Source organism: Peromyscus californicus, unplaced genomic scaffold (assembly GCF_007827085.1).
Source record: "Peromyscus californicus insignis strain IS unplaced genomic scaffold, ASM782708v3 Scaffold_7__1_contigs__length_154581171, whole genome shotgun sequence".
Classification (NCBI taxonomy): Eukaryota; Metazoa; Chordata; class Mammalia; order Rodentia; family Cricetidae; genus Peromyscus; species Peromyscus californicus.
In genome coordinates, this window is record NW_026294595.1 from 103,436,987 (window position 1) to 103,464,038 (window position 27,052).

Sequence of the window (27,052 nt, forward strand, 5' to 3'; positions counted from 1 at the left end):
CTGTTCAAAGTTGAGGATCACAGTGGCCGACACACAAAAGCCCAGAGCCTCCAACATGAGTGCCCAAAGCTTTAGTCTCGATTTCTAAAGCTGAAGCAATAGGCCCTAGCTCTCGGGAATCGGAGCTGTAAGCGTCTGGGTCCACAGGTCCAACTCCAACATCTTGCCCTCAAATGCCTGGGACTGCCAGCACCGGAAGAGCTTCTTGCCTATCCAGGTAGAGCCAGAGGATTCCAGCTGACCGCTAACAGTGAGGTTCTTCTGTAGGGACAGGGAAGAGAAAGGGGGAAAAGACACTCCAAAAAATGCCTGGAAAGTTTCCAAATTTGACGACACACGTCAATCTGTACAGCTAAGAAGCTAAAAGAACTGCAAGTAGGCTACCCTCAGAGATTCACACCTAGACACAGTTAACACAGCATCAAACTAGTTTTAAATGGGTAGAGGTCTTCAAGTTCTAGGGAACCTCAGTGAAAATGACGGGCCAGTTCACACCAGAAGCCATGAAGGCCAAATGACAGTTGGTTGACACATTCAGATGCCAAGGAGAAAGAAACCTGCCAATCAACAAAACTCTTCTTCAAAGAAGAAATAGAAACATTCCATGTACAAACGGCTCAGCATTTCTACCCTGTAAGAAAGGTTAACGGGAGCCCTTCAAGCATATACAAAAGGACTTGCTAGTGCAGTGAACTCCAAAGAAGAAAAAGGACCCCAGTGTTCTAGGTTCATTCTGTTGTTGTGATAAACACAGGTCAAAAGCAACGTGGGGAGGAAATGGTTTAGTGGGTCGTGGCCCACAGCTGAGGAGAGTCAGGTAGAAACTCAGAAAGGAACTTGAAGCAGAAAACATGAAGGAATGCTGCTTGCTGGCTCACTCACAGGCTCACCTCTGGCTAGCTTTCTTATAGAGCCCACCATTACCTGCGTAGAGATGGCGCCCTCCTGCATTATCAACAGTCGGGACAATTCCCCCTGAGACGTGTCCTCACCCTAGTCTGATTCAGGTAATTCCTCAATTGAGAATTTCCTCTCTGATGACTCTAGTCTGTATCAAGTTGACAATTAAGGCCTCCCTAGTATGCATGCATCACCACACCTGCCTATCAGTTTTGATTACTGTAACCGACAGTTCATTCTTGTATTTGGGTAGTGTGTCTTTTTGCAGTTTTCGTAAATGTGTGTAGTGGGGATGAAACCCAGGGCCTCATGCATGCTACCCAGGCACTCTACCACTGCACCATACCCTCAACCCCAAATGTACTGTTTTTTGTTTTTGTTTGAGACAGGGTTTCTCTGTGTAGTTTTGGGTTTTGGTACCTGTCCTGGAGGCCAGGCTGGCCTCGAACTCACAGAGATCCGCCTGCCTCTGCCTCCCAAGTGCTGGGATCAAAGGCATGTGCAACCACCGCACGGCCAAATGTATTGTTTTTAGGTTGTTTTGGTTATTCTATTTCCACTGTCCTTTCATATGGATTTTGTGGAGACCCGTAAGTTTCCTAGTGAGATCTGAACTTGCTTTACCCAGCAGAACTGCATAGGAGAATGATTGGACCATGGGTGTGGTTACCAGGTGTTTGGAAGGGTCTGCACTTGGCTGTGCGGTGTGCTTTGCTTTGATCTAGCAAGGGGGAGGCCTTTTGCCCCTCCCCTTGGCATTGTTATAAAAAGCCCTTTTGAAGAGACAGAAGGGGTTGGTGGATTTTGACCCAGGTCCTCCTGAAGCTATCCTGTGTTTCTGTCTGTCTCCTCTCCACTATCTATCTAAAAGTTTCTTATTCTTCTCTACTCCTCATAGGAACCCTTTAAAAGGTGGGAGCTGGTCTTCCACAGAATTTTAGAATAAGCTTCTCTCCATCTACGAAGAATTCTATTGGGATTTCTATTGGAGTAGGGTTAAGTCCAGATAAATCTGGAGCAAAACAGCAGCTCCAGGGTTGAGATTGTAGCTAGCACAGGAGTTGATCCTTCAGATTTGGTAACCATACATAAACACGGAGACATTTATGGGATCTTTTAAAGTACCAACCTAATGACTTCTGTAGCTATGAGAACTAATTCACAAAGGCTTTGTGAATACCAGGCGAGTGCCTTGTCGTCCCTGAGGGGCAGCTACAGCCCACCCCACACCTTCTGTTCTCACCTCTTCCCTCCCTATGCACCCCCTTTTCTGAGACAAGACTCAGATGTAGGCCAGGCTGGTTTTGAATTTGTTATACTCCTGCCTCAGCATCTTGATCTCAAAGGGCATTAACCACCATGTTTATTTATGAATTATACTCATTAGTGCTTTTAGAGGAATTGGGAGAATATATTAATTATTTTCTCATTGGTGTAACAAAACATCCTACCGAAACAATTGAAGGGAGGCAGGCTCTTTTTGGCTCACAACTTCAGAGGGTCTCAGTCCGTTATGATAAGGCATGTCACTAAGCAGTTCCATCCACAATGATACGAGTACGTAGCAGAGACTCATTCATACGGCAGCAGATAGGAAGTAATGGATGCAGGCAGAAACCAGAGACCAGTATAACAGTCAAAGGCCTGACCTAGTGATCTACTTCTGCCAGGCTCCACAGTCTTCAAACGACCACCGCAAGCTGGGAACTGAGCACTCTGAGTCCATGGGGAATATTCCAGATCCCAACCATTACGTTTGGCCTCTGTCCTCCAAAGACTCGTGGCTATCTGATAAATGTAAAAATGCATTCATTCCAATTGGAGTCCAAAGTCTAAAGAGTCACAACACTCTTCAAGTGTCCAAAGTCTCCGCTGAGATTCAAGGTAGCCACTTAGACATAACGCCAAAAAAGTAAGTTACAGATTTCCAATACACAATGGCACGGAGTAAATATTCCCATCACAAAAGGAATGGGGCACAACAAGAAGAGAGTAGACTAAAACAAAACCACAACACAGCGGGGGAATGTCGAAACCCACAGGTCCATACCTGGCATCCGAAACACACGGTGGCATCAGCAGGCTTCAGCAGTTCTGCCTCTTTTATCTGTAACACTTGCAGCAAATGTGGCCTCTTTGCAGCCAGCTCCTTTAGCGCCTGCAGCTTTCCTCAACATGTGCCCTGTGTTTCTAGGATTCCCAACATCTTGGTATCTCCACTCCAACTCACATTCCCCTAACAAGGACTCTGCAGGGAATCTGACCCTGTACACATTCGCTGACTTCACAGGCTGTTCTATGGAGGTGCACACCTCCACAGCCTCGTAACTCTTGTAACTCTCGTACTCTGGCCATCTACATCAGCATCCTATGCATGATACCACGGTCTACTGCCAGCTCTACATGTACCCAGTCTGTCCCTCTCGGACCATGACTGCAGCAGTGTTTAAGGGCTTTTGTTTTGTTTCGTTTTTTCAAGACAGGGTTTCTCTGCAGCTTTGGAGCTTGTCCTGGAACTCGCTCTGTAGACCAGGCTGGCCTCGAACTCAGAGAGACCCTCCTGTCTCTGCTTCCCGAGTGCTGGGATTAAAGGCACACACAACCACTGCCAGGTGCTCTCGGCTTTTTTAATTGAAGGTATTTCAAATGCATCTGCATTCTTACATTCTGGAGCCATCAATGGAAGAGTCCCCCCTTAAGGCACCTTTTCTGTTGTCTCTGTAATATAAAGTGCACAATTACAGTCGCCTTGTCTAAAACCTCCGGTGAGTTTAAAACCCTTTCTTCATCAAATGGCAGACTTCTTACCACCTTCTGTTTTGCTTTAAAGAAATTAAATGCCTCACTGCAAATCTGGATAAGAGCACCTGGTAACCATACCAGAGCCTGGGTTTTGGGAGTCGGGAGTGAGTTGTTTGAGACAATTTCATTACATAGCCCTGGCTGGCCAGGCACTCACAGGGACCGGCTTGCCTGTGCTTCCCAAGTGCTTAGATTGAAGGCGTGTGACATACTGCTATTCTTTAGTCAGCTCTTACAAGAGTAGGCTGTTGGATGGAGCTGCAGCAGTGGCTCAGCAGTGAGGAGCACTTGGTGCTCTTGCAGAGGTTCAGTTCCCAGCACCCACATGGCTGACAGCCATCTCAACTCTAGATCGATACCTCTTCTGACCTCCATGGGCTCCTGTATGCACATGGTGTACATATATTCAACTCAGCTACACACACACATAAAATAAGCGAGATCTCTTTACACACTTGGCTATTCCTATACATTTTCCTATACACTATTTCCTTAACGCCTTTCTGCCACATTGAGACACAGCTGGGAATTTGGGGTACAGGGGAGACATGATAACACCCTCATCAGAGGCCAAACAAATGGGCTTTCAGCCAGTCTTAGTTAAGGTTTTTATTACTGCAAAGAGACACTATGACCATGGCAACTCTGATAACGGAAAACATTTAATTGGGGCTGGATTTTAGTTCAGAGGTTCAGTCCATCATCATCATGGTGGGACATGGCAGCATGCAGGTTCACACGGTGCTGGAGAAGTGGCTGGAGATGTAGAACTCTTGTTCTACATCTGGAATCAGCAGGCAGCAAGAACAAGCCTGGCTTGATCTTCTGGGACTTCAAAGCTCATCCCCTAGGACACACTTCCTACAAGGCCACATCTCCAATACTACTACTCCCTATGAGTCTGTGGGGGCCATTTTTTATTCAAACCACCACAGTCACCAACACTGTGAACTGATAAAGTACACAGCCTCAGGCTTTATTACATCCAAGATGCCAATGAAGATGAATACACATTTTAGACTGCAATTAAAAAAATATTGTTCCTCAAAAAACCAAAAAAAAGTTTCATAATTTTTTATGTATATGGGTGTTTTGCCTGCATGTATATCTGTGCACCATATATGTATCTGGTACCTATTATAGAGGCCAGAAGAGGGCATTGAGTATCTTGGAACTGGGGGTCCAGATAATTGAGTCACCATGTACTACTGAGCCATCTCTCTAGCCTTGGGATACAATTTTTTCTTTTGTTTTGTTTTGTTTTTGGAGACAGGATTTCTGTGTAGTTCTAGTTGTTCTGGACTACAGACCAGGCCCAGTCTCAAATTCCCTCTGCCTCCTGAGTGCTGGGATTAAAGGCATGCACCACCACCGCCCGGCTAGACTACAATTCTTTTGTTTTGTTTTGTTTTGTTTTGTTTTTCGAGACAGGGTTTCTCTGTGTAGCTTTGCGCCTTTCCTGGAACTCACTTGGTAGCCCAGGCCGGTCTCGAACTCACAGAGATCCGCCTGGCTCTGCCTCCCGAGTGCTGGGATTAAAGGCGTGCGCCACCACCGCCCGGCGACTACAATTCTTAATGAACCAGTTCTTGATGATTATGGCTGTGATAGTCGAATTCTCGTAGAACTAAAAACCAGGCAGACAGGTGCATCTTCATCCAGGGTGGGTGCTACACAGTGAAATCATCATTAGGAACCCACTCTCGGGAACCATGGTTAACTGTAGGCAAGGCAAGCAGAAGAGACAGTAATCTGGCAGGAGCTGCAATAACTCAGTTAAGAGACACAAAGCCTAGTGTGGATGTACAGGGCGGATTTGGCAACAGTCAGTTGCCAAACTGACCGAAACCAAGTTAACAGACTTCATTGACAGGTATGCTTAACTCTTCAAAACACTTCATTGAAAAGTGAGATGCTCACGACTGTAAAACCCCTCAAAGCTCTTCTTAGTCTTCACTAAACAACTGGATCATCTTGAATTCCTTAAAGTTAAAAACGGTCTTCAGGAAAGGTAAAAAGCATCTATCCTGTGTGCAGTGACAGCACCCTTTCCCACAGTTTTATTACCTAAGGGATTGTAACAGACCTTTCAAAGTGCCAGGTTTCTGCTGTAATCTTTGTTTTTTTGGAGACAGGGTTTCTCTGTGTAATAGCTCTGGCTGTGCTAGAACTCGCTCTGTAGACCAGGCTGGCCTCGAACTCAGAGACCCCCTCCCCTGCCTCTGCCTCCTGAGTGCTGGGATTAAAGGTGTGCGCCACCACCTCAAGGCCTCCTTTGTAATTTTTATCTAACATCTTCTAGTACACGGTCCTGTCCTGCTCTTCAGGCACGGCTGGGGAGGGGACAATCAGCACGGCAGGCAGCGACACGCCATGAGCAGAGCCTCACTCTCAGGTAACCTGAGCTCCCAGGGACGGGACCTACTCCGGTATCCTCCCTTCCTAAGCCTATCTGATCCTTGCAGCATGAGCAATTACTTCCTTGATTTGGTAGACTCCAATTACAACCAAAATAACCTCAGCTGGTATTTTCAACAGGATTCTAAGTAGAGTGGATAGAGGGAAGAACTGTGTGTGTCAGAGGGGTGCTAAACAGTAAGTCTCGTGGTATTTGTCCAACAGTATGCATTCCACTGTATAAAGTATGTATTTAGAATCACATCTATACTTGGAAAATGTTGTTGTATGCTGTGTTCAAAAACTCCTAAACCTCACAACATTTATATTTTATACGAGTATATAATTGGATCACTGTTTATGAGCCAACGAGAAAGGTTCTTTTAAAAGAACTATTTGTGTGTTGCTCGCACACACGCATGATAATGTGAGTACGGCCATATATGTGCCATGACACACACATGGAGGTCAGAGGACAGCTTTCTGAAGCTGGTCCCTCTTCCTACATGGACTTGGGGGTCAAACTGCGCAGCAAGCACCTCTCCCCTCCACGCACTCACCGCCAGCGGGAAACTCTTGCATTTTAACAGCACAGAGGCTGAGAGCATCAAGTCTGAAAACACATTAGCAAGAGGTATTACCCACTTTATTTAAAACAGGAATAATTAGAAACAAACATCCAGCAGAAAATTGTTTAAAAAGACCACAGTACCACATTCTATGTTAAACCATGAAGTGGAACTTTGAATGAATTATTGTTAAAAACTTTGTGCAAGTATTTAATGACACGTAGAGATGTAACCTCTTTGTCACCCCGTCCCTGGCAGTTCTTCACCACCCTTCCTGTACTCCTCCCATCCTCACTTAACCTCTCCCTGCCTCCTTTGATCTTGTACAAAACTGTACTGGGAAATCTCGATTGGAAGAGACTTCTGCAACCTAGCACAGCGCGGCATTCACCACCAGCCAGCATGCACATGCTCCTCTCCATCCCAAGGCTGAGCTTCCCAGTGCAGAACCCCCTTCACTCGAGCACGAGATCTGGGGTCGGCACATGATCACAACCACACAGGAAGGTGTGTTTGCTGAGGAACCTTCGCGAACTATTCCGAATCCCAGGCTTCAGAAGTCCTGAACAGGAATAGCTTTGTCCTCTAGTCCAGCTGCACAAGAGAATAAACACATCAGCTTGTGAAAATTACCAACTTAATCACTGCCCAACTTACCCACCTCCCCCAAACAACCATCCATGCAGCAAAAGAAAATATAAAATCCAAAATGAGTTAGATATTCTTCTTGGGGAAAATGGAAGGAACACCCTGAATTTAATCCAAAATCTAAGGCTAGAACTGAACCAAAATCCAGAAAACATGGAAAAAGAAAAAACAGAATCACATAAAAAAAAAGCAATATTGAACTTCTAATCCCAGCCCTCAGGAGGGAGAGGCATGGGGATCTCTGAGTTCTAGACCAGTCTGGACAGCAAGCTCTAGGACAGCCAGGACTACAAAGAAAGACCCTGTCTCAACCATAAAAAAAAAAAAATAATAATTAAAAAAACCCTATATTACAAACAATAGAATTAAATAGAGATGTAAGAACTCATTAATGATTACATCAAAAATTTCACAATGTGGAGGCTGGAGGATTGGCTCAGTGGTGAACACTTGTTCTTGACAGAGGACCCAGGTTTGATTCCCACCACCCACAAGGCAGCTCACAACCACATGTAACTCCAGTTCCAGAGGATCCAACATCCTCTTCTGACCTCTGTGGGCACCAGGCATGAGTGTGGTACACAGACACACATTCAAACAAAACACTCACACCCATTAAAAACAACAGCAAATAGCTCACAAATATGAAGACAATACTGTTCAGTTGTTACTATTACCCAAAGCAATCCTCATGTTCAACACAATCAAGTTACAATTGGATATTTTTTAAAAAGGGGGGTGGGGAGGAAGAAAGAAATTTCTTTTTTGGTTTTTTGAGACAGGGTTTCCTCTTTGTAGCCCCCGCTGTCCTGGAACTCACTCTGTAGACCAGGCTGGCCTCGAACTCAGAGATCTGCCTGTCTCTGCCTCTCTAGTGCTGAGATTAAAGGCGTGAGTCATCACCACCCAGTGAAAGAGTTTCTTAAAAATTCATATATAGAATCTAAATCTAAAAGACCCTGAATAACCAAAACATCAAAAAGGAATAACACATGGCAAGACCCTACCTCAAAAAGAGCTGGGCTTTGTGGTGCACGTCTTTAATCCCAGCACGCTGGAGGCATAAGCAGGTGGATCTCTGTAAGTTCGAGGCCAGCCTGGTCTACAGAGCTACTTCCAGGACAAAAAAGGCTGTTACACAGAGAAACCCTGCCTTGGAAAACCAAAACCAAAACAAAAGCCTACAAAATGGAAACAACCTGACACTCTTCACAAAGGACGATGAGGACCAAACATATAAAAGCGATGCAGAAGGACAAACAGAAACCTTGGGCCAGTAGGCCAAAGATACTGTAGGCCAAGGAAATATGCTATGGGACACCATTTTTACATCCACTAAATTAGGAGAAAATTAAAATACAAAATATTAATAAGTGTGGAAGAGAAATTCTACAGCTTATAGGAGTGTAAACTATTATAAAAAACTTTAGAAAATTGTGTTACTTTAAACCAATCCATTAATTCTACTCTTTGGTGTATAGACCCTGAGTAACTGCTGCAAATTTATAGCAAGAGATATTCATAGTTATATTAACAATGTGTATTCAAAAAACTGAAAATAGTCTAAATCCCTGTCAATGATACCTAATCATTACACAGACATAGAACAAAATGTTATATAGGGCCACGTGTAATAGCCCACATCTTTAACCCTGGCACTCAGAAGGCAGAGAGGCAGGTGGATCTCTGTGAGTTTGAGGCCAGCAAGTTCTAGGACAGCCAGGGCTAAATGGAGAGACCCTATCTCAAAAATCAGACACAGACAGACAGAACTCAAGAGGAGAATTTAAGGCTGTTATCCCAATTTCAAGAGCTGATTCAAAGAATAAGAAAGAAAATTAGCAGAGTCACTTTTACCTTTTTAATCTATTTACATGACTTCTTTTCAGTATCCAAAACCTAATACAAAAGAGAAAATATGATTTTTTATTCACTAATACCTACTAGGTACACTGTCCAATCTTATACTTCTCAAATGGTTCTAATAACATTCAACCTAAGAGCATGTGGTACTATAGAAAGAAATAAAAAATTAATTGCACAAAAATAAGTGTTTGGTATGATTTCTAGTTCCACAGAAACCTTCCCGATTTTAGACATAGATGTGTCTACCAATAAGCACTTCTGACTTTCTCATATCTGCCTATGCCCAAGGAGCTTTTGCCACAGGTGGTTTTAGGAGGATTTTTAAATTTTCAAATTTATTTAAATTTAATTTTGGAGAGACTATCCTCAACTAATCTATGGGAAAAGAATGTCAATGACTAACTTCACAATAACCTTTCCTCATAGACTAAGAATATCTGAAGACAAACTACCTGACCAGTTTTTGATGTAACTAAAATGTTTGTCAGCAATGACTCTCAATTTTCTTCTGAGTTTCTAACAAGAGGACTATACTATGCCTATTTCCTTTGCTTGTATTGATCTAAAACAGCTATTAGAAGTTGCTAACAGGCCGGGCGGTGATGGCGCACACCTTTAATCCCAGCACTTGGAAGGCAGAAGCAGGTGGATCTCTGTGAGTTCAAGGCCAGCCTGGTCTACAAAGTGAGTTCCAGGACAGGCTCCAAAGCTACACAGAGAAACTCAGTCTCGAAAAACAAAACAAAAAAGTTGCTAACTAGGACAAAGAGACAGCTCAGTGAGTAAAAGCAGTTGCTACCAAGCTCAACCACACGAGTTGGAGCCTAGGGACCCACATGATGAAGAGAGTTTTTTCCGACTGCCACAGTCTGCACACACACACAGTAAGTACATAAAAATTGTAAATTGCTAATTATATTGAGTTTAAGAACATTTTAATTCATACTATCAATGAATATTAATCTTCGTTTCAGTGACAATGATAAGATAAAAATAATTTTCCAAACTTAAGCAAACTTAGATTATCATATACTAACCCATGAAGCTCTCTCTCTTTTCAAATGTCATCCTTAGTTCAAACACATTCTTTTTAAAAAGAAAAACAAGATTATCACCATACTTACTCTAGCCAACAGTTCTTGTGTTTCCGCGGTCAGCGGGGCATGAGAAAAATTACAGTGATCGCCCTGGTAACATTTTGTTCCTGTGTGATAAAACTTGCAAGGATATTCATGTAGCACAGTGTTAAGGAAAAGAATCATTTGAATCCAACTGAAAAAATTCACTATTAATTTAATAACTATTTTCCCTCTAAAATCTTTCCTATCAATAAAATCACTGAGTTTTCTATTTAAAATATGAAAATAAAAGGCTTCATTTTAGGAAGACAACTTTTTCTCCCTCATATACATTCTCATAATGAGCCACAGGTAAGTTTCATTCACAGATGAAAGAAATGTGTTTAATTACCTTGAGAGACAGGTAATGTTCTTTGAGGGTGGGGTAAGTTAAAGGCAATGACAACAGTCAGTATGTTCTACAACTCTGGATCTTTTATGTAGTAGGTTTATTAAAGTAGAATCAATTTATATTAACATTATTATCATCTAGAAAGTTCCGTCAGAATCTGACTCTTCTATGGTGTATGCCTATAAAGAAACAACTTCTGTGTGACCAATGGTGCTATTACCCTAAGTGCTTTTTTATGTTTGTTTGTTTGTTTTAACAAGTCTGAATCTGTGCCATTAGAGCTAAGGCTACCTTTCAAGTTAAGGGAACCTTCATAAATATCTCTTTCTCTATATGAATACAGACTCAATTAAACACGATCACAAGAGAAACTGACATCTGAGATGTCATCCAGGAGACATCCAGGAGATGTCAGTTTCTATAGAGTGAGATCCAGGACAGGTACCAAAACCAAAACTACATGGAGAAACCCTGCCTCGGGGAAAAAAAAATTGTCTCTACTAAAAGAGCTTTCAGAGTTGGACTTTAGGATATCAGTTTATAAAATGAGTGCTCATCAGTTTCAAAAGCAAAAGACCTAGTTCATGACTAGGTCTCATGAACCTTCCACCACCCAAGCTGAGCAGAAGGGACCTACATTTAGGAGATTTTCTGAAGGGTCCCTTTCTGTCTTATATAAAAGTGTATACAATGAAATCACTTTGATATCAACTTGGGCTTAGAACACTTGGTTATAGCAACAGCTGTGGTTTACTAAAAAGTCTCCATCTTTAAATGTTCGTGTTACACGGAGAGGGAGGGAACCTTGCGGGAAAGGATATTATGTAAATACAGGCAGTTCTCGCCTTTGTTGCAATACCCTTGTACATAGTACTTACACATCTCCTTTTTCTTCTCTATCTCTGCATCATGATCAAACTTACACTGGTCTCCCTGGGTGTAAGAATGAGCACAAGTTATGTCTCATGGTTAGACCTCTGCAACGTAACTCTTACTGAACTTCAAGTGAGCAAGCTGAGCCCAGAAAGAATCCTAACGGGCTAGTGTCCAAGCGCATGACTTAGCTCACTGAACTTTTAAAAGTTCTGAAACATTTTTAATGAAAGCATGTTTAATAAATTACCTTTAAAAACATAAAGTGACACATCACTAATTTTCTAATTACATGCTTTTGAAGAACACAGAGTTTTTACAACTTCACAGGTGTTTTTAAGACTCAAACAGACAGCAGTTCCCACAGACTTCTGCCATAGACACACTGTAGTGTATTTCCACTCACACACTCTCATACCTTAATACATTTCCTTTCAAGAAAGTATTTGCAAACTTGCTTCCCCTTACGTTCCACTGTGTGCTGATTGATAAAGCCTTGACTCATCCTCACACGTGGCTGCTTATTTTCAGGTTCATCAGCCTTTAATATAAAAATAAATAAATAAATAAACGACTAGGAGAAAAATAAAATTAAGTATTTCATTCTGTTTTACAAAATTGTTTTAAACTACTTTTAAGACATTAGAATGTGTCTCTTCTAGCTGGGCATGGTGACACAATGTGTCATCTCAGCATTCCAAGGCTGAAGCAGGGTTACAAGTTCAAGGCCAGCCTGGGTTATACAGCCATATCCTGGCTCAAAAAATTGTCTCTACTAGTCGGGCAGTGGTAGCGCATGCCTTTAATCCCAGCACTCGGGAGGCAGAGCCATTCAACCACTGAGTAGCAGTATTTGTGAAAATTAAATATCTTATTGTACTTTGTCCTTATTTTATAAAAATGAGTGGGAAAAAAACTAAAAAAGCTAAGTATATTATTTGTAATAAAAAGAAGTCTAAAACAGAAAGCTTTAGGATTATGGAAATAAAGCTGTGACTCATGATTAGCAAGAAGCAGTGAAAAATCTCCAGCTCCAATGATAGTTTTACAGCTTAATATTTAAAAAAGAAACGAGAACCTTAAAATCTATTTTAGCTCTTTAGAAACAAAAACTATTTTTAATGTGTTAACTTGTGACAGAGCTTATTGCTTCTGTAAGCCTAAGTAGTATATACAGTTTTAGGAACATGATGTGTGTAAGTATGGAGCTAACCCGTGTCCTAAGTGACCTGCTTTGCAAAAATATCGCTATTGATTTATTAAGATCATAAAAATCATATCTGTATCGCAGTTCAAATCTTTGGTTTTAGATAATTGTGCTATGAGAGTCTAACATGTTTAGAATTTGCTCATTCATGTAGAAGGGCTGTCCGCTCTGGGTGAAGAATCACCCGAGTCAATGTCAAGACACAGAAGACATTGTGTTCAGCCCTGGACTGGCCCTGATCTGAACTGTGAGTTCAGATTCCATTTGCAAAATATGGAAAAAGATTCAGCTTTTACATAAGTTTACTTCAATCTTTAATATTTGGTATCCCCCTCCCTTTTTTTGATATGGGATTTCACTGTTTGTTACCCAGGACAGTCTTGAACTCCTGCTAGCACTCCTAAGCAGTTGGGCCAACAAGGCATCTACAACCATGCTTAGCTAATAAATACATGGTATTTCTAATATTTTAACTCCCCAAACTCTTGACCCTGTGACTAAGCTGAATAAAAAGCTTGCTGCTCAGTTTAAACATCTTCAGAAGAGCAGGGTCTGGAGAAGTCATCTATTATCCTATGCTGAGTACATATGCATATATCAAGGAAGAACATTTACAAAGCAAAATCAAAGTGCCAGGAGCAGGACTGGAAGATGCTCAGAAATAGCTGTTTTTAATTTCCAGAAGGATTCAATCCGAAGGCTGAGGGACTGCAGTATGTCAACCGTGCAGGACTCCATGGCCTTTCAATTGTCTCCAAGGCTATTTCCTTCTGCCTCCCCGTTTTCTACAGTTAGTGATGGTTCAACACTCAGAGACCAAAGGGCTGGAGCACCTGTATTCTGGACCAACAGGGAAATCACTGAGGCTAAAGCGGGTGCTGGCAGCCATTGCTGAGGGAAGGGAGCAGTGGTTAAGAAGAAGACGACAGAGCCAACAGCAGACAGAGGTCTCCATATAACCTGATTTGTGGAATGCTCTGCCTCCCCACATCACTGAATACCTCTTGAAACTGAAGTGAAAAATAAAAAGTGAAAAACCCAGAAGCATGTAGACATCCTCCTCCACACACAACTCTCGTACCTTTTCTTGGGGGCCACTGTTCTTCAACAAGACACTTGACCCTTTGTTTCCAGTGCCAGGCCACTTTCGCTTCATTTTCTTCTGTTTAACTTTCTTGTGACCAGCTTTAGATTTTTTATTTTTTTGTTTGGCAGCTAAAAATAAGGAAGTGCATTTTTTAAAATAGCATAAAGGTAAGACATCAGTTTAACCTTCAGAAATATATTTTGCAATAATTCAGAGAAACTCTACACCTCAGTAGAAGTTTGTAGGAAGGAAAATAGGTAGGATAGTGACCTGACTTTCTAGAAGCTTTACTATTACAAAGCCAACATCCTAAGAGAATTCTAACGTCCTAACTTCAAATACATTATTTCCAAAAAGAAGTGCTGGATGGGAGGGGGAAGCAAGATAATTAATTCAATCTTGCACACCATAGGCAGAACATTTTGAAGACATCAGCAATTGACTGATCTAATCAGAACTGCTCCAGCATCTGTAGAAAAAAACTAGAGGTCTAGAATGATCTCATATATTACAGATTTTCCCTTGAAAATGTCATAAAGCTGAGGATGGCGGTACATACTTGTGTGCTGGCTAGTTTTCTGTCAACTTTTCACAAGCTAGAATTATCTGGGAAGAAACACCTCTAATGATGACTCCATCCGATGGCCTGCAGACAAGTCTATAGGACATGTTCTTGATTAATAACTGATGTGGGAGGGCCCAGCTCACTGTGGGTGGTGCCACCCTGGACAGGTGGACCTGGATGGTATAAGAAAGTGGGCTGAGCAAGCCATGGGGAATAAGGCAGTAAACAGCACTCCTCCACAGCCTCTGCTTCATTTCCTGCCTCTAGGTCCCTGCTGTGGCTTCTTTCAGTAACGAACTGTTTGTTACCTGAAGTATAACATGAAATAAACCCTTTCCTCCTCAAGGTGCTGTCAGTGTTTTATCATAGTGATATACAGCAAACGAGGACAACTGTAAGCCCAGCACTGAGGTCACTGGGATTGGAGGATCAGGAGTTCAAGGCTATCTGCAGCTACATAGCAAGTTTTGTTGGACCCCAAAGTTTAGGGTCTCAAGTGGGCGCCCCAAGAACCCAGACTCCAGTCCAGTTGATGCAACAGTATGAGGAATTTATTAAGCTTCTATATAGAAGGGCTCCTCTGCTCCCAAGAGCAAGAGTCGCATCTTACTGCAGCCCCATAAGGGCTTTTAAAGGAATAACCCACAAAACCCACAAGATTACAATTCCCATACAATTTTGTTTCACAAGATCATGGTCTGATCACAGAGTGATCACAGAGGGAGTACAGTTACATCAGTGTGCACATTCTTCCTGAAACCTCAAGGGGGGTATCAGGGCGGGAGTGGAGTTTACGTACAGGTCATGGTGGTCCTTCCTGGAACACCTGCAACTATCCCAGTCACAGTTGAGCACATCTCTTAACAGAAATCTTTTTACAATGTTATATTGTTACAGGGGTGATTGAGTAGTGGCTGAGTCGGGTGGCCCTTGGAACTAGATTTTTAGTTTCTCATTTCCTAGTGCTTGAAGTTTCTCTCTTCCTGAGGCTTGGGGGTGTAAGCCTGAAGGGCTAGGGTCTTTCAGTTTCAGACTACTTGGGCTACATGAGATTCCATCTCAAAACTTTTTACACACACACACACGTACACGCATGCACACGCGCACACACACATACACACATGCACACATACACACACGCACACACACATACATACACACACAGACACACACACACAGACACACACACACACACACACAGACACACACACACAGGCACGTATGCGCGCGCGCGCGTACAACACACACACACACACACAGGCGCCAAAAAAGAAAACATTCCATATACACAAAATTTACCCACAGATGTGTCTTGAATAGAAGGAACACTTGGAAGAAAACAGAGAAAATGGAAAGCATTAAGAATTTCAATTATGCTGGGCAGTGGTGGCACACGCCTTTGATCCCAGTACTTGGGAGGCAGAGGCAGGAAGATCTCTGAGTTTGAACCTAGCCTGATCTTACAGAGCAAGTTCAAGGACAGCCAATAGCCAGGGCTACACAGAGAAACCCTGTCTCAAAAAAAGAAAAAAAAATTCATTTACAAATTGTCATTTGCCCTCATATCTATGGCCAAATCCCATTTTAGTCATTTAAAATAATACATTTCAATTTTAAAAATAAAAATGAAAAACTTTAAAAAGAAAACACATGTCTATGCTGGGGATATGGTTCTGTAGTAGAATGTCCCCATAATAGGCATGAGTCCTGGTGATCAATCCCCAGCACTTAAAAATACATGGACACAGACATACACAATCATCCAGTCAGTCAGTTCTTTAAACAAGGGTCAGACAAGCAGGTATAGCCTAACCTTCATACATGCAGAAGCCAGGATTCCGACTTCTCCTGATATAGACAGAGCCTTTGATAACCCCATGCCAGTGTCATCTACAAACTGAGAGCTTACATATCAAGCAACCAAGTCTCAGGTTACGTCTTACATCTAACAAGCTCATATCTGGCTAAAGAGCAATAAAAGTTACCTTCTCTTCACGAGATAAAGGTCAAGTGAAAAGACACTTGTCCAAACACAGACAACCATGACAACTTCTGCACAGGAACTCTAAGTGATAAAAAAAAGTTCAGCGCTTACTCTGCTGGGTGCCTGCTGCTCCCTCTTTTTCCACAGACTCTTCAGGAAGTAGTGAGGGTTGAGCAGCGTTTGCCATTTCTTTGGCTTGTATGTACTGTTGAAGCTCTTTGTCAAAATTATCTTCTGATTCCTGACTGTAGGTCTCATCATCACTGTATGGGTCATAGTCTTTACTTCTTGATTTTCTACGCAGCAAACTCTTTGGTGACGTTGTAAGGTTTCTGAGGTGCTTAAACTAAGTAAAGACGAAAAGATGATGCATTTACCTAATTATTCTTTATCAATAAAAACTCTGGAGTCAGACATGGGGTAAGAACCTGAATAATCAGAGAAGTAGCAGCAAAGCTATCAGTGACCTCTTGTCTCTTACTCCTCTATCCAAAAGGGCCAAGACCCCCTCTAAAGTCTGCCCTACTGCTTCCTGTGTCTATCTGTCCTCAGTCCTCCAAAACCTCTATGGTTAATTTGCTCAGCTAGTGGTAGCTCTGCCCTCTGATTCAAACAAACTTTACTGTTAGTCTAGGGAGCACCAGACTGCAATCAAAATATCACACAACAAAAACTGAAATTTTCAGAACTTAAGATTCAAAGTAAGCTATATATATAATATATATTGCAATACTGGCCACTAATTAACTATTGTTATATTTCTATGATGGGTACATAGGTTTCGTATAGCATTCTCTACACTCTTTTAAACACCTGAAATTTTTGTGGAGTTAAAAATGGGCTGTAGAAGGCCGGGCGGTGGTGGCGCACGCCTTTAATCCCAGCACTCGGGAGGCAGAGCCAGGCGGATCTCTGTGAGTTCGAGGCCAGCCTGGTCTCCAAAGCGAGTACCAGGAAAGGCGCAAAGCTACACAGAGAAACCCTGTCTCGAAAAACCAAAAAAAAAAAAAAAAAAAAAAAAGGGCTGTAGAAATGGCTCATTGGTTAGGAGCACATAGCACTCTTCCAGAGGACCCAAGTTGGTTCCCAGCACCATGTCCAGCTCTTACACCTGTAACTCCAGCTTCCAGCCTTGAAGGGCACCAGCATCAGGTGCATGCACAGTGAGCCAAACCACCACCACAAGGAGGACTAGGGAGATGCCTAGGTCAGTAAAGTTCCTGCTATGCAGGCATGAGAACGCAAGTTCAGACCCCTAGCACCCATGTAAAAGCTGGTCTGGTGGCCTCATATGTAACTCTAGAAGGCAGCTCTAGGTGAATGGAGACAGATCCCTGGAGTTTACTGGACAGTCAACCCAACTGCATCAATGAACTCAAGGTTCAGAAAGAGACCCATCTCAAGAAGAGAGAACAACTGAAGAAGACATCCAACATCAGCCTCTGGCCTCTACATGTATTCACATATGTGTGTGTGTCACACACACACACATACACACACACAAAATGCTTAGAAAAATTCTAGACAAAGACTGTACAATATTCTAAAGATTCCAATTCCCCTCTAAATAACCAATGAAAATTCTACCAAGACTTTCTGTGGTACCTAACAAACTGATTCTAATTTTATATAGGTAGGCCTATGTCTAAGAATAGCCAAGACAAGCCAGGTGTGGTTTGGTGTACACCTTCAGTCCCAGAATTTGAGTAGAGGCAGGCAGATTAGATCTCTGAATCTGAGGCCAGCCTGGTCTACAGAGGGAGTTCAAGGACAGCCAGGACTATACAGAGAAACCCTGTCTTGAAAAACAAACAAACAAATAACAAAAAAGATAGTCAAGACACTTCAAAAAGGAAAAAAAATACAAAAGTGCCAGGACTTGCTTATATAACAGCAAATCATTTTAAAACTGTACTAATTAACTCTAAGTACTGGGGAAGGAACAGATAATTCAGAGGACAAGTACAGACACTTGAAAAGATTTTAACAAAAGTGACAATGTAAAACCACAGGGACAAGAAAGCCCTTACTGATAAATGAATGGTCCTGGGACAATTAGGTAATGATAATAACAAAATAAAGAAATGGGCTGCCTGTACCCCATAGTGATTATAAATTTCAATGTGAAAAGTAAAGCTTTAGAAGGTAATGTAAGAAAATATGTTCAGCCGGGCGGTGGTGGTGCACGCCTTTAATCCCAGCACTCAGGAGGCAGAGCCAGGCGGATCTCTGTGAGTTCGAGGCCAGCCTGGTCTATAGAGTGAGTTCCAGGACAGGCACCAAAACTACACAGAGAAACTCTGTCTTGAAAAAACCAAAACAAACAAACAACCAAACCAAACAAACAAACAAAAGAAGAAAATATGTTCATCAGTGCACAAAGGACTTAATATACAAGAACATATGCTTAAAATCAACTACCTTAAAATTGTGACATTTATAAAAACTATCACTAGATGGATAGAAAACTAAAGTGAGCAGGTATCTGCAACATTAACACACAAGAATGATGACCAAAAACTACTCCTAAATAACTAAGTCAAGAAAACAACAATAACAACAACAACAACAACAAATAGGTAATCTCAACGACAGTAAGGAGGACAGAAAGACTAGAACAAGTATGAGTAAACAAAAAATTCCTGCAGGGCAAGAGTCAATAATGCTCCGGAAATGCAGCTGCAAACAGAACAAGACTGAGCCAGAGTCTCTCTCACCCATGGTGCCGGAATAAAAACTGGTACAACCCCTTTCTAACACAGTGAAGTATCGATACAAGGGCAATGCCGCTCATGTGAGGATCCAGAAGCATCTCTCCCAGGACAATGCAGAGCGCACGTGCGTGACACAAAGTGAAAGAATGGCATGGCACGGCTAATGAAAGCAAGCCCAGTGCCTACCTACAATAGGGTGTCCTAGGTTCAAACGCTGGACTACTGTGCTGCAATAAAGATGAATGAGCACACACTAGATTTATGAATTTTAAACTGTATCCTTAGGGCTGACCACATAAGCAGTGAAGAACAAGGAAGCGCTCAGTATACAAGTTAGAACTGCTATCTCAGGGGATAACATGGAGGAAGGAGGCAGCATTACTTTTTCTGGACCTGCAGTGCTTACCTGGGTACACTACTAAGTTAGCCCTAGCCCTACATATATTTGTATTAGTGACTGAAAAGCCTGGGCTGAAAGAACTCTGCTTGGGGATAACCTGGGTGTCCATCTTTTCCTGTAACTTTCTTAAAAATTAGTTAAGATACAATATGCTATCTGCCTATCTACTAGAGAGGCAATACACAGACTGTCGGCATGGAGTGAGGCCTGTGTGACTACCCCTGTGGGAATAATAAAACTGCAGTTTCTGGATATCAGCCTCAGTCCTTTTTTTTTTTTTTAATTTATTTATTTTTATTTCATGTGCATTGGTGTTTTGCCACCGGTCTCAGGTCCCTTGGAACTGGAACTACAGACAGTTGTGAGCTGTCATGTGGGTGCTGGGAATTGAACCCGGGTCCTCTGGAAGAGCGTCCCTGCTCTTAACCACTGAGCCATCTCTCCAGCCCCCAGCCTCGGTTCTTATCCATGGCAGCTACACATGTAAGGACAGTATTTATGTGGTAGCTCAGAGCCTTCCCCAGGAGAAGAAGGTGCTATGCCACCTGTATCATCTCTCCTGGATTTTTATAAAGCCCATCTGTGCCTTACATTGCCAATATGAATATATTCTTATGTAATATGTTAACATTTACTTCCTTCCTCAAAACAAAAGAAAAAATAAAAAAGAAAGCAGATACTGACTTTGTGATGGACTGAACCTGAGTCTCCCCTGACTCTAAATTCTTTATGTATAAGTCTTGATTTTCAGTACTTCAGAATGGGGCCTATTTGGAAATCAGGCCATGGCAGAGGAGGTCAGGATGCTTCCTAGAGTCATGGAAAACCAAAAAGTATCAGAGGGTTCTGGACCAGATCTTTCCTCACACACCCTGGAAGGAAGGAACAACCCTGCCGACACCCTGTTCTCAGACTCCATTCCAGTCCAAGAACTACAGGATAATGCATTTGTGTTGTTCAAGCTGCCACCTTTGTATCTGTTACACACTAATCTGGGTTTTAAGTTAGTAATTACTAAGGCTGGTTAAGTAGTGAGTCAGACCTGTAGATTTTCCATCCAATTTGATATCAAAGAAGCTTTTCAAAAACAGTTTACAATCCATCTCAGAAATGGGAAATCCATCTTGTTACAACACAGGCACATTCTCCATCTGATGGTGGAAGGGGTTCATGCCAAAAGGCAAGAAAGTCACTGATGATACTGAGCTTCCTTGACCTAAGTAACTGGGCCCCAAATGCTGAATACAACGAGACCAACAGGACCCCTCATGTTCTCACATCCCTCCAGAGCTGTCTGCCCAACATGCCGGCTGAACCTTACTTTCTTGGGAACTTGTTCACAATCCGGCCTTGCCTTCCATTTTACTTTCTCTGTCTGTGTTTCTTCAACTCCAGCACCCTCGACCTCACCATCAACTCTGTAGCAAAAAGAGCAAAGAACACAAAAGAGTTTACTGCACAGCATTAAAACTCATTGCTTGGGTCTTAAGATAAATTCCAAATTCAACGTCTACTGCAAATACTCCATAATAACATTAATAAAAACAATAATGCAGGCCAGGTATGGTGGTGCAATCCTTTAATCCCAGCACTCAGGAGGCAGAGGTGGGTGGGTGGATCTCTGAGTTCGAGGCCGATACGGTCTATACAGCAAGTTCTAGGCCAGCCAGGGCTATACAGTGAGACTCTGTCTCAAAATAACAACGATGATGACTACCAGTAAATGTTAATATGTATATAAACAACCGTAGAACTGAAACTTTGTATTAATCTTTTTTAAAAATAATCATTTATTTAACTTTATTTTATGTGCATTGGTGAGAGTGTCAGATTCCCTAGAATTGGAGTTACAGACAGTTGTGAGCTGCCATGTGGGCTCTGGGAATTGAACCCGGGTCCTCTGGAAGAGCAGCTAGTGCTCTTAATTGCTGAGCCATCTCTCCAGCCCATATTATATAATCTTAATGCTTAAGAATTAACATATATATAAATCACTACTCACTCATCATTCCAGTCATTCAGCATATATTAAGTATTCACCACATGTTAGGCTGTGGCCTCAATGAAAAAGACAAGTTGACCCTGCCTCCTGAGAGCTTTCTATCTGCTTGGGAGAAAAATAATACAGGTACATATACAAGGAACATTAAGTTAGACTTGGGGTTTTCTAAATAGAAAAAATATGGAAGAATTATCAAAGAGGAATGTAGAAGAGAAGGATCTGTCAGGTACAATGCAGGATGCCTTTGGAAGTTTGGAGACAAATACCCAAACATGAAGATGAAAAACTCTTCTCAGACTGAGGCATGAGAAATTGACCCTGCATAGACATTGTGTGAGGTAATTACCGAGCACATTCTAGCACATCAGTTCTCAACCAGAGTGTATATATGTGTGTGTGTGTGTGTGTGTGTCTAGAACCCTTCACAGGGTCACATATCAGATATCCTGTGTATCATTTATTTACATTATGATTCATAGCAAAATTAGTTATGAAGTAGCAACAAAAGTAATGTTATGGTTGGGGGTCAGCACAACATGAGGAACTGTATTAGAGGGTCGCAGCGTTAGGTTGAGAACCACTGCTCCAACAGAACTAAAATGAACCCAAGATGAAGGGATGGAAAATATCAGAGACTGGGGAACTGTATGTCTTACACCACACCCTGTCACTCCACACTGCCTCTCCACTTCCCCACTCCATTAGGGAGCATGATTCTCCGTCCTATTTCCTGACCCACACATAAGCTAGTGAGCCAGCTCCAGCGAAAGCTGTGCCTGGTTTTTTCCCCTATTGCTGCTGCTACTTCTTTTTTTTTTTTTTTCTTTTTTAAAGATAGGGTCTCCGTCTTAGTGAAGCGACTCCATGATCATGACAACTCTTATAAAGGAAAACATTTAATTGGGATGGCTTACAGTTTCAGAGGTTTAGTCCATTATCATCACGGCAGGATATGGCGGTGTGCAGGCAGACATGGTACTGGAGAAGGAGCTGCGAGTTCTACATCTTGATCCGCAGGCAACAAAAAGTGAACTATGTCACTGGGTGTAGCTTGAGCAAAGGAAACCTCAAAGCCCACCCCCATAGTGACACACTTTCCTCCAACAAGGCCACACCTACTCCAACAAAGACACACCTCCTAATAATAGCACCACTCTCTCTGAGCTTATGGGGGCAAATTACATTCAAACTACCAATCTCACTCTGTAGACCAGGCTGGCCCAATCTATCTGCTTCTGCCTCTGTAGTACTGGGAATAAGGTGTGGCACCATGCCCAGCTGCTACCTCTTTATCTCCTCGGTTGGATCATCTTTGCAACTCTTAACAAAGCCAGTCCTCACCTTTCTTTCTCTGTGATGTCTTTCAATCTCCTGGCTTCTAATATCACCTGTATATAGCTGATTTGAACATCCTAGTCTCCAACTTCCTGCCCTTAACAACCGAACAGTCAACGCTCATTAAGGTTTTTCCTTAACTGTCTTCTTTCTGTTATCTACACTATCCTCATTATCCCACAAATACTTAACTCCTCCCTCAGTTTTCATTTACTCCATGGATTTCATTATCATCTAAAATACCATGTACCTGTTGTCCACCTCAATAATATACAATTCATGAACATTTGTATTTTTCTGCATTTTATTCATTTATTATTATTTATTATTATTCTATCACCATGGCCTAGAATGATGTGTCTTATGTAGCAGGAACTCAAAAAAATTGTTTTAAATGTATGAGTATTCCCATCATAAGCAAACAGTCAGAAACCTGAAGATTGACTCACTTTCCAGATCGTGTGTACACACACGCACACACACTCACACACACACTCATCAGGCTGGAGAAATGGCTTAGTAGTTAAGAGCACTAGCTGCTCTTCCAGAGGACCTATGTGGTGGTTAACAAATATCAATAACTCCTGTTTCATGGGATCCAATGCTCTCTTCTCGCCTCCAAGAGCAAGGCACACATGTGGTGCAGAGACATACATGCAGGCAAAACATCCATACACATAAAATAAATTAAAACAAAGTTTCGATGCACTGAAAAAAATCTACAGGCAAAAATCAAAAGATACACTGAGAGAAAAATACAGAAATCTACAATCTTGAAAAAGACCTAAAGCCAAAGTAAAAAGCAGGCATATGAATAGACAGCTTACTTCCATTCCTCAACTATCTTTTGGCAAATCCAAGTGTCTCTCTCATATTTCAGCCAAAGTTTAGTACACGGGTATTTTGTCTAATGTATTTTCAAACTATTAGCTATTTTTTAAAACTTGCTCAATTCGCAAACATGTTAAAATTATCAGTTCGTTTCTGTTGTTCTTAAACGTTACCACCTGCAAGTAATCAGAGTCCACGTCTCTGCAGTATCTATAGGACTTAATTTACAGGAGTAATTCTGCTTTAGCAGCTGAGTGATGAAATCATATGTGCTGAAGTCTCACTACCCGGGCACCTCTAGATCTGCCACTCCCACTGGACAATCTTGGACAGGCGACTTACATTCTCTATGCCTCAATATTCTCATCTGTAAAACAAGAACATCACTTTCTCCTTACGGCTGATGTGCGGGCTAAATTTCACACGGAGCACACAGTAAAGCTCTGATCACCCTAATTGGTAGTCCAATTAGGATAATAGTTTCCACTAAGGTATTTGAAACAGAGCTGTGAACATACATTCTCTTCCCCCTTGAGACAGGGTTTCACTGTGTAGCCGAGGCTGGCTTGGAACTTGCAATGTAGACCAGACTGGTCTCAGACTCACAAGATCCACCTGCCTCAGCCTCTCAAGTGCTGGGATTAAAGGTATGCCACCAGGCCCGGCCCAGCTGGACATATATCTGTAATGAGGATGGAAAAAACCTTCGTGAAGGATGTGTCTAGGTTTCCACTGAGGCAAGATGGGAACATAGAGGTCAAGGGTTTAGGAGAAGATGGGTTGTGGGGGCACTTTCAACTCAAAAGACGAAAAAGTGAATGGGTAACTGTACAGAAATTCTGCACTCTGCACAAGATTAACAACATGCGTTTCCAATTTAACAGAAATACTAAGCCGAAATGCTGTTTGCTGCTTTATTCTGGGATTTGGGGTTCAGGATCACTGGCAGGGCAGTGTTTCTGTATCCTTCAAACTCTCAAGAACCAGGAGTCAGGGCAAAGCCGCCTGAGCTGAGGGAGTGACAGGAAACAGGTTAAGCGCACGTGCGAGGGGAGTAGCCGGCCCCCGGGGGGGCAGATTTGCAGAGGCCGGAGCCTCCTCCCGCCGCCTGGCCACTGCCCTCGCCCCCGGTCCCCACTCCGACTTCCATCCCACTTCCCCTCGTGACCTCTCCGCTCCGGCCTCGGCCCACGCGCTCGCCCAGGCTCGGGGGCGGGGCCCGGGCGCTGCCCCTGCAAAGGACGAAAACATGTGGATCACCTTTTTTCAGAGTCGGCGGCCGGTTTTTTGCCGAGGGCCGGATTGGGGGGTTTTGAGAAAAGATTTTCAAAATCCATAACTCAGACGGAAACCGTCCCTCTCCACGTCGAGCAGCGACTGAGCAACCACCAGAGCCGGAGCCCAGGAACCTAGAGTCGTGCCAAGGGCCCCAGGCTCCGCCCCGCGCACGCGCACGCGCTACTCCGCGCAATCCCCGGCCACCAGCTCCCACCCGTACTACGCATGCACGGTCCTCACTAGGGCGCTTTCAGTGCGCACGCGCAGCTCTCTGGTGGCCTTGTCGGTTTGCATACCTCTTAGTGCAGCAATCTAGTAGCATTTAAAAAAATAATCTTCTGGATTCTTTTTAAAAAAAAGAGGTACTATTTTTATGTGTATGTGTACATGAATGCAGGTGCCCGTGGAGGCCAGTGATTATGACATTATTGTGACCCACCTGACCTGAGTGCTGGGAACCGAATGTAGATCCTCAGCAAGAGCAGTTCAGTTCTCTTAACTCCTGAGCCATCTATCTCTCCAGTCCTTTTTTTATTTATCTTTCAGGTGGTGAAAACCCCCTGGCTGCAATCACAGTGTTTCTTGTAGGTACTTTTCAAATGCACATTTAGCAGGTAAATAAAATTAAATGCACGCAAAGGAACTTACACAGTTACTTTACAATAGTAAACACATAAATGTGTTTCAATCAGGCAATTTCATTAGAAAGTACTAAGTGTTAAGACTATTCGGAAGAGGGAGGGGCCCCAAGCTGGTTGGGAAAGCTTGAAAGAGGGTGAGCTCAGTCTCGAGATAAGGGATGAAGCTGGAGTTAAATTGGTTCCCCAAGGAGAACTGTAAAGGTCGGAAAATAGATCATGTTTGGAAAACAGGAAATTAATGGAAGTAAATAGAAAGAAAAACTCAAACTATGTTCTGGGCTAGGACAGAAAACCTGACTCAGCTGTAACTGAAGGGATTATTTGATTCCTAGCATGAATTGTGTGTGGGCCACTCCACAGACAAATGAAGAAAATGAATTTAGGTCAGACCTCTTCCAGAGGACAATTCTGCCTCCCCTTTTTTTGCACTTGAATGGTTACTAAAAATTATGAGAGAAAATTAAGGAAGTAAAAACTAATAATACCCCTTCTTTAGAGGAAAATACTAACTCATACAATCATTATTTCTATACATACTTTTTCATGTATAAAAAATGTCCAGAATTTAGGCTGGTAAGAAGGCTCAGTGAGTAAAGGCACTTACTGCCAAGCCTACCTGATGGCCTGAGTTTGATCTCTGGAACCCACAAGATTGAAAGACAGAACCAACTCCTAAAAAGTTGTCATCTCACCACCACACACTTGCCATAAATAAAATCAATGTGATTTTAAAAAATGAAATGCCCTGGTCTTAGTGAGTTTCAGGACAGCCAGGGTTATGTAGAGAGACCTTGTTTCAAAAAACTTTTAAGAATGAAAGATAATCAGACACAAAGGAAGTCAAATGGGGGAGGGCATAAAAATTGACATGCAAAAGCATCAGATGTTAGTGTTCTCAAATAAAGATTATAAAAGTTTACATATGTATGCAGTAGATTGATCCCATTGGCTCCGTGGTTAAGATCACTGGCTGCTCTCCCAGAGGACCTAGGTTCAATTCCCAGTACCACATGGCAGTTTACAAGCTTCTGTACTCTTGAGTTCTGAGGGATCTGATGCCCTTTTCTGACTTTCGAGGGCACTGGGTTTGCATACATTCAGTGGTGCGCAGAACATACATTCAAGCAAAAATCCATACACATAAATATATCTAAAAGAGAGAGAGAGAGAGCATTGAAGGTCAGCTGACTCTAGAAAGTTTGAGGCCAGTCTGAGCTACATGAGACCCTGTCTCAAACCTTCACACACACCCAAATAAACCAGTATGCTAAATAAAATAAACAAATCTCAAGGGGACAAATATCTAGATTGAGTACTTATAGAATATTCTACTTTATAGTAAAATGGGGACACTAGATGCTGAAGAGTAGTTACAGTTTCTGTTTAAGGTGATGGAAAAGTCTGGAAACAGGCAATGGTGATTGGTGCTCAATAGTGAGTGAGACCAATAGCTCTGCATTATGTGCTTCAAAATGGATGGAAG

General features: G+C 42.4%; 1 protein-coding gene across 1 annotated transcript; it reads right to left on the reverse strand.

Moving 5' to 3' along the window:
* Positions 1-6,728: 6,728 nt before the first annotated feature.
* Positions 6,729-25,099, reverse strand: Zc3h8 (zinc finger CCCH-type containing 8). Its single transcript, XM_052724344.1, has 9 exons — positions 24,911-25,099; positions 20,804-20,900; positions 16,480-16,714; positions 13,814-13,947; positions 11,944-12,066; positions 11,472-11,585; positions 10,307-10,414; positions 9,174-9,215; positions 6,729-7,262 (listed from the first exon to the last, which is right to left on the reverse strand). Exons 1-8 carry the CDS (start codon positions 24,985-24,987, stop codon positions 9,183-9,185), a joined length of 921 nt encoding a protein of 306 aa, XP_052580304.1. The 5' UTR covers positions 24,988-25,099; the 3' UTR covers positions 6,729-7,262; positions 9,174-9,182.
* Between the last annotated feature and the right edge of the window lie 1,953 nt (positions 25,100-27,052).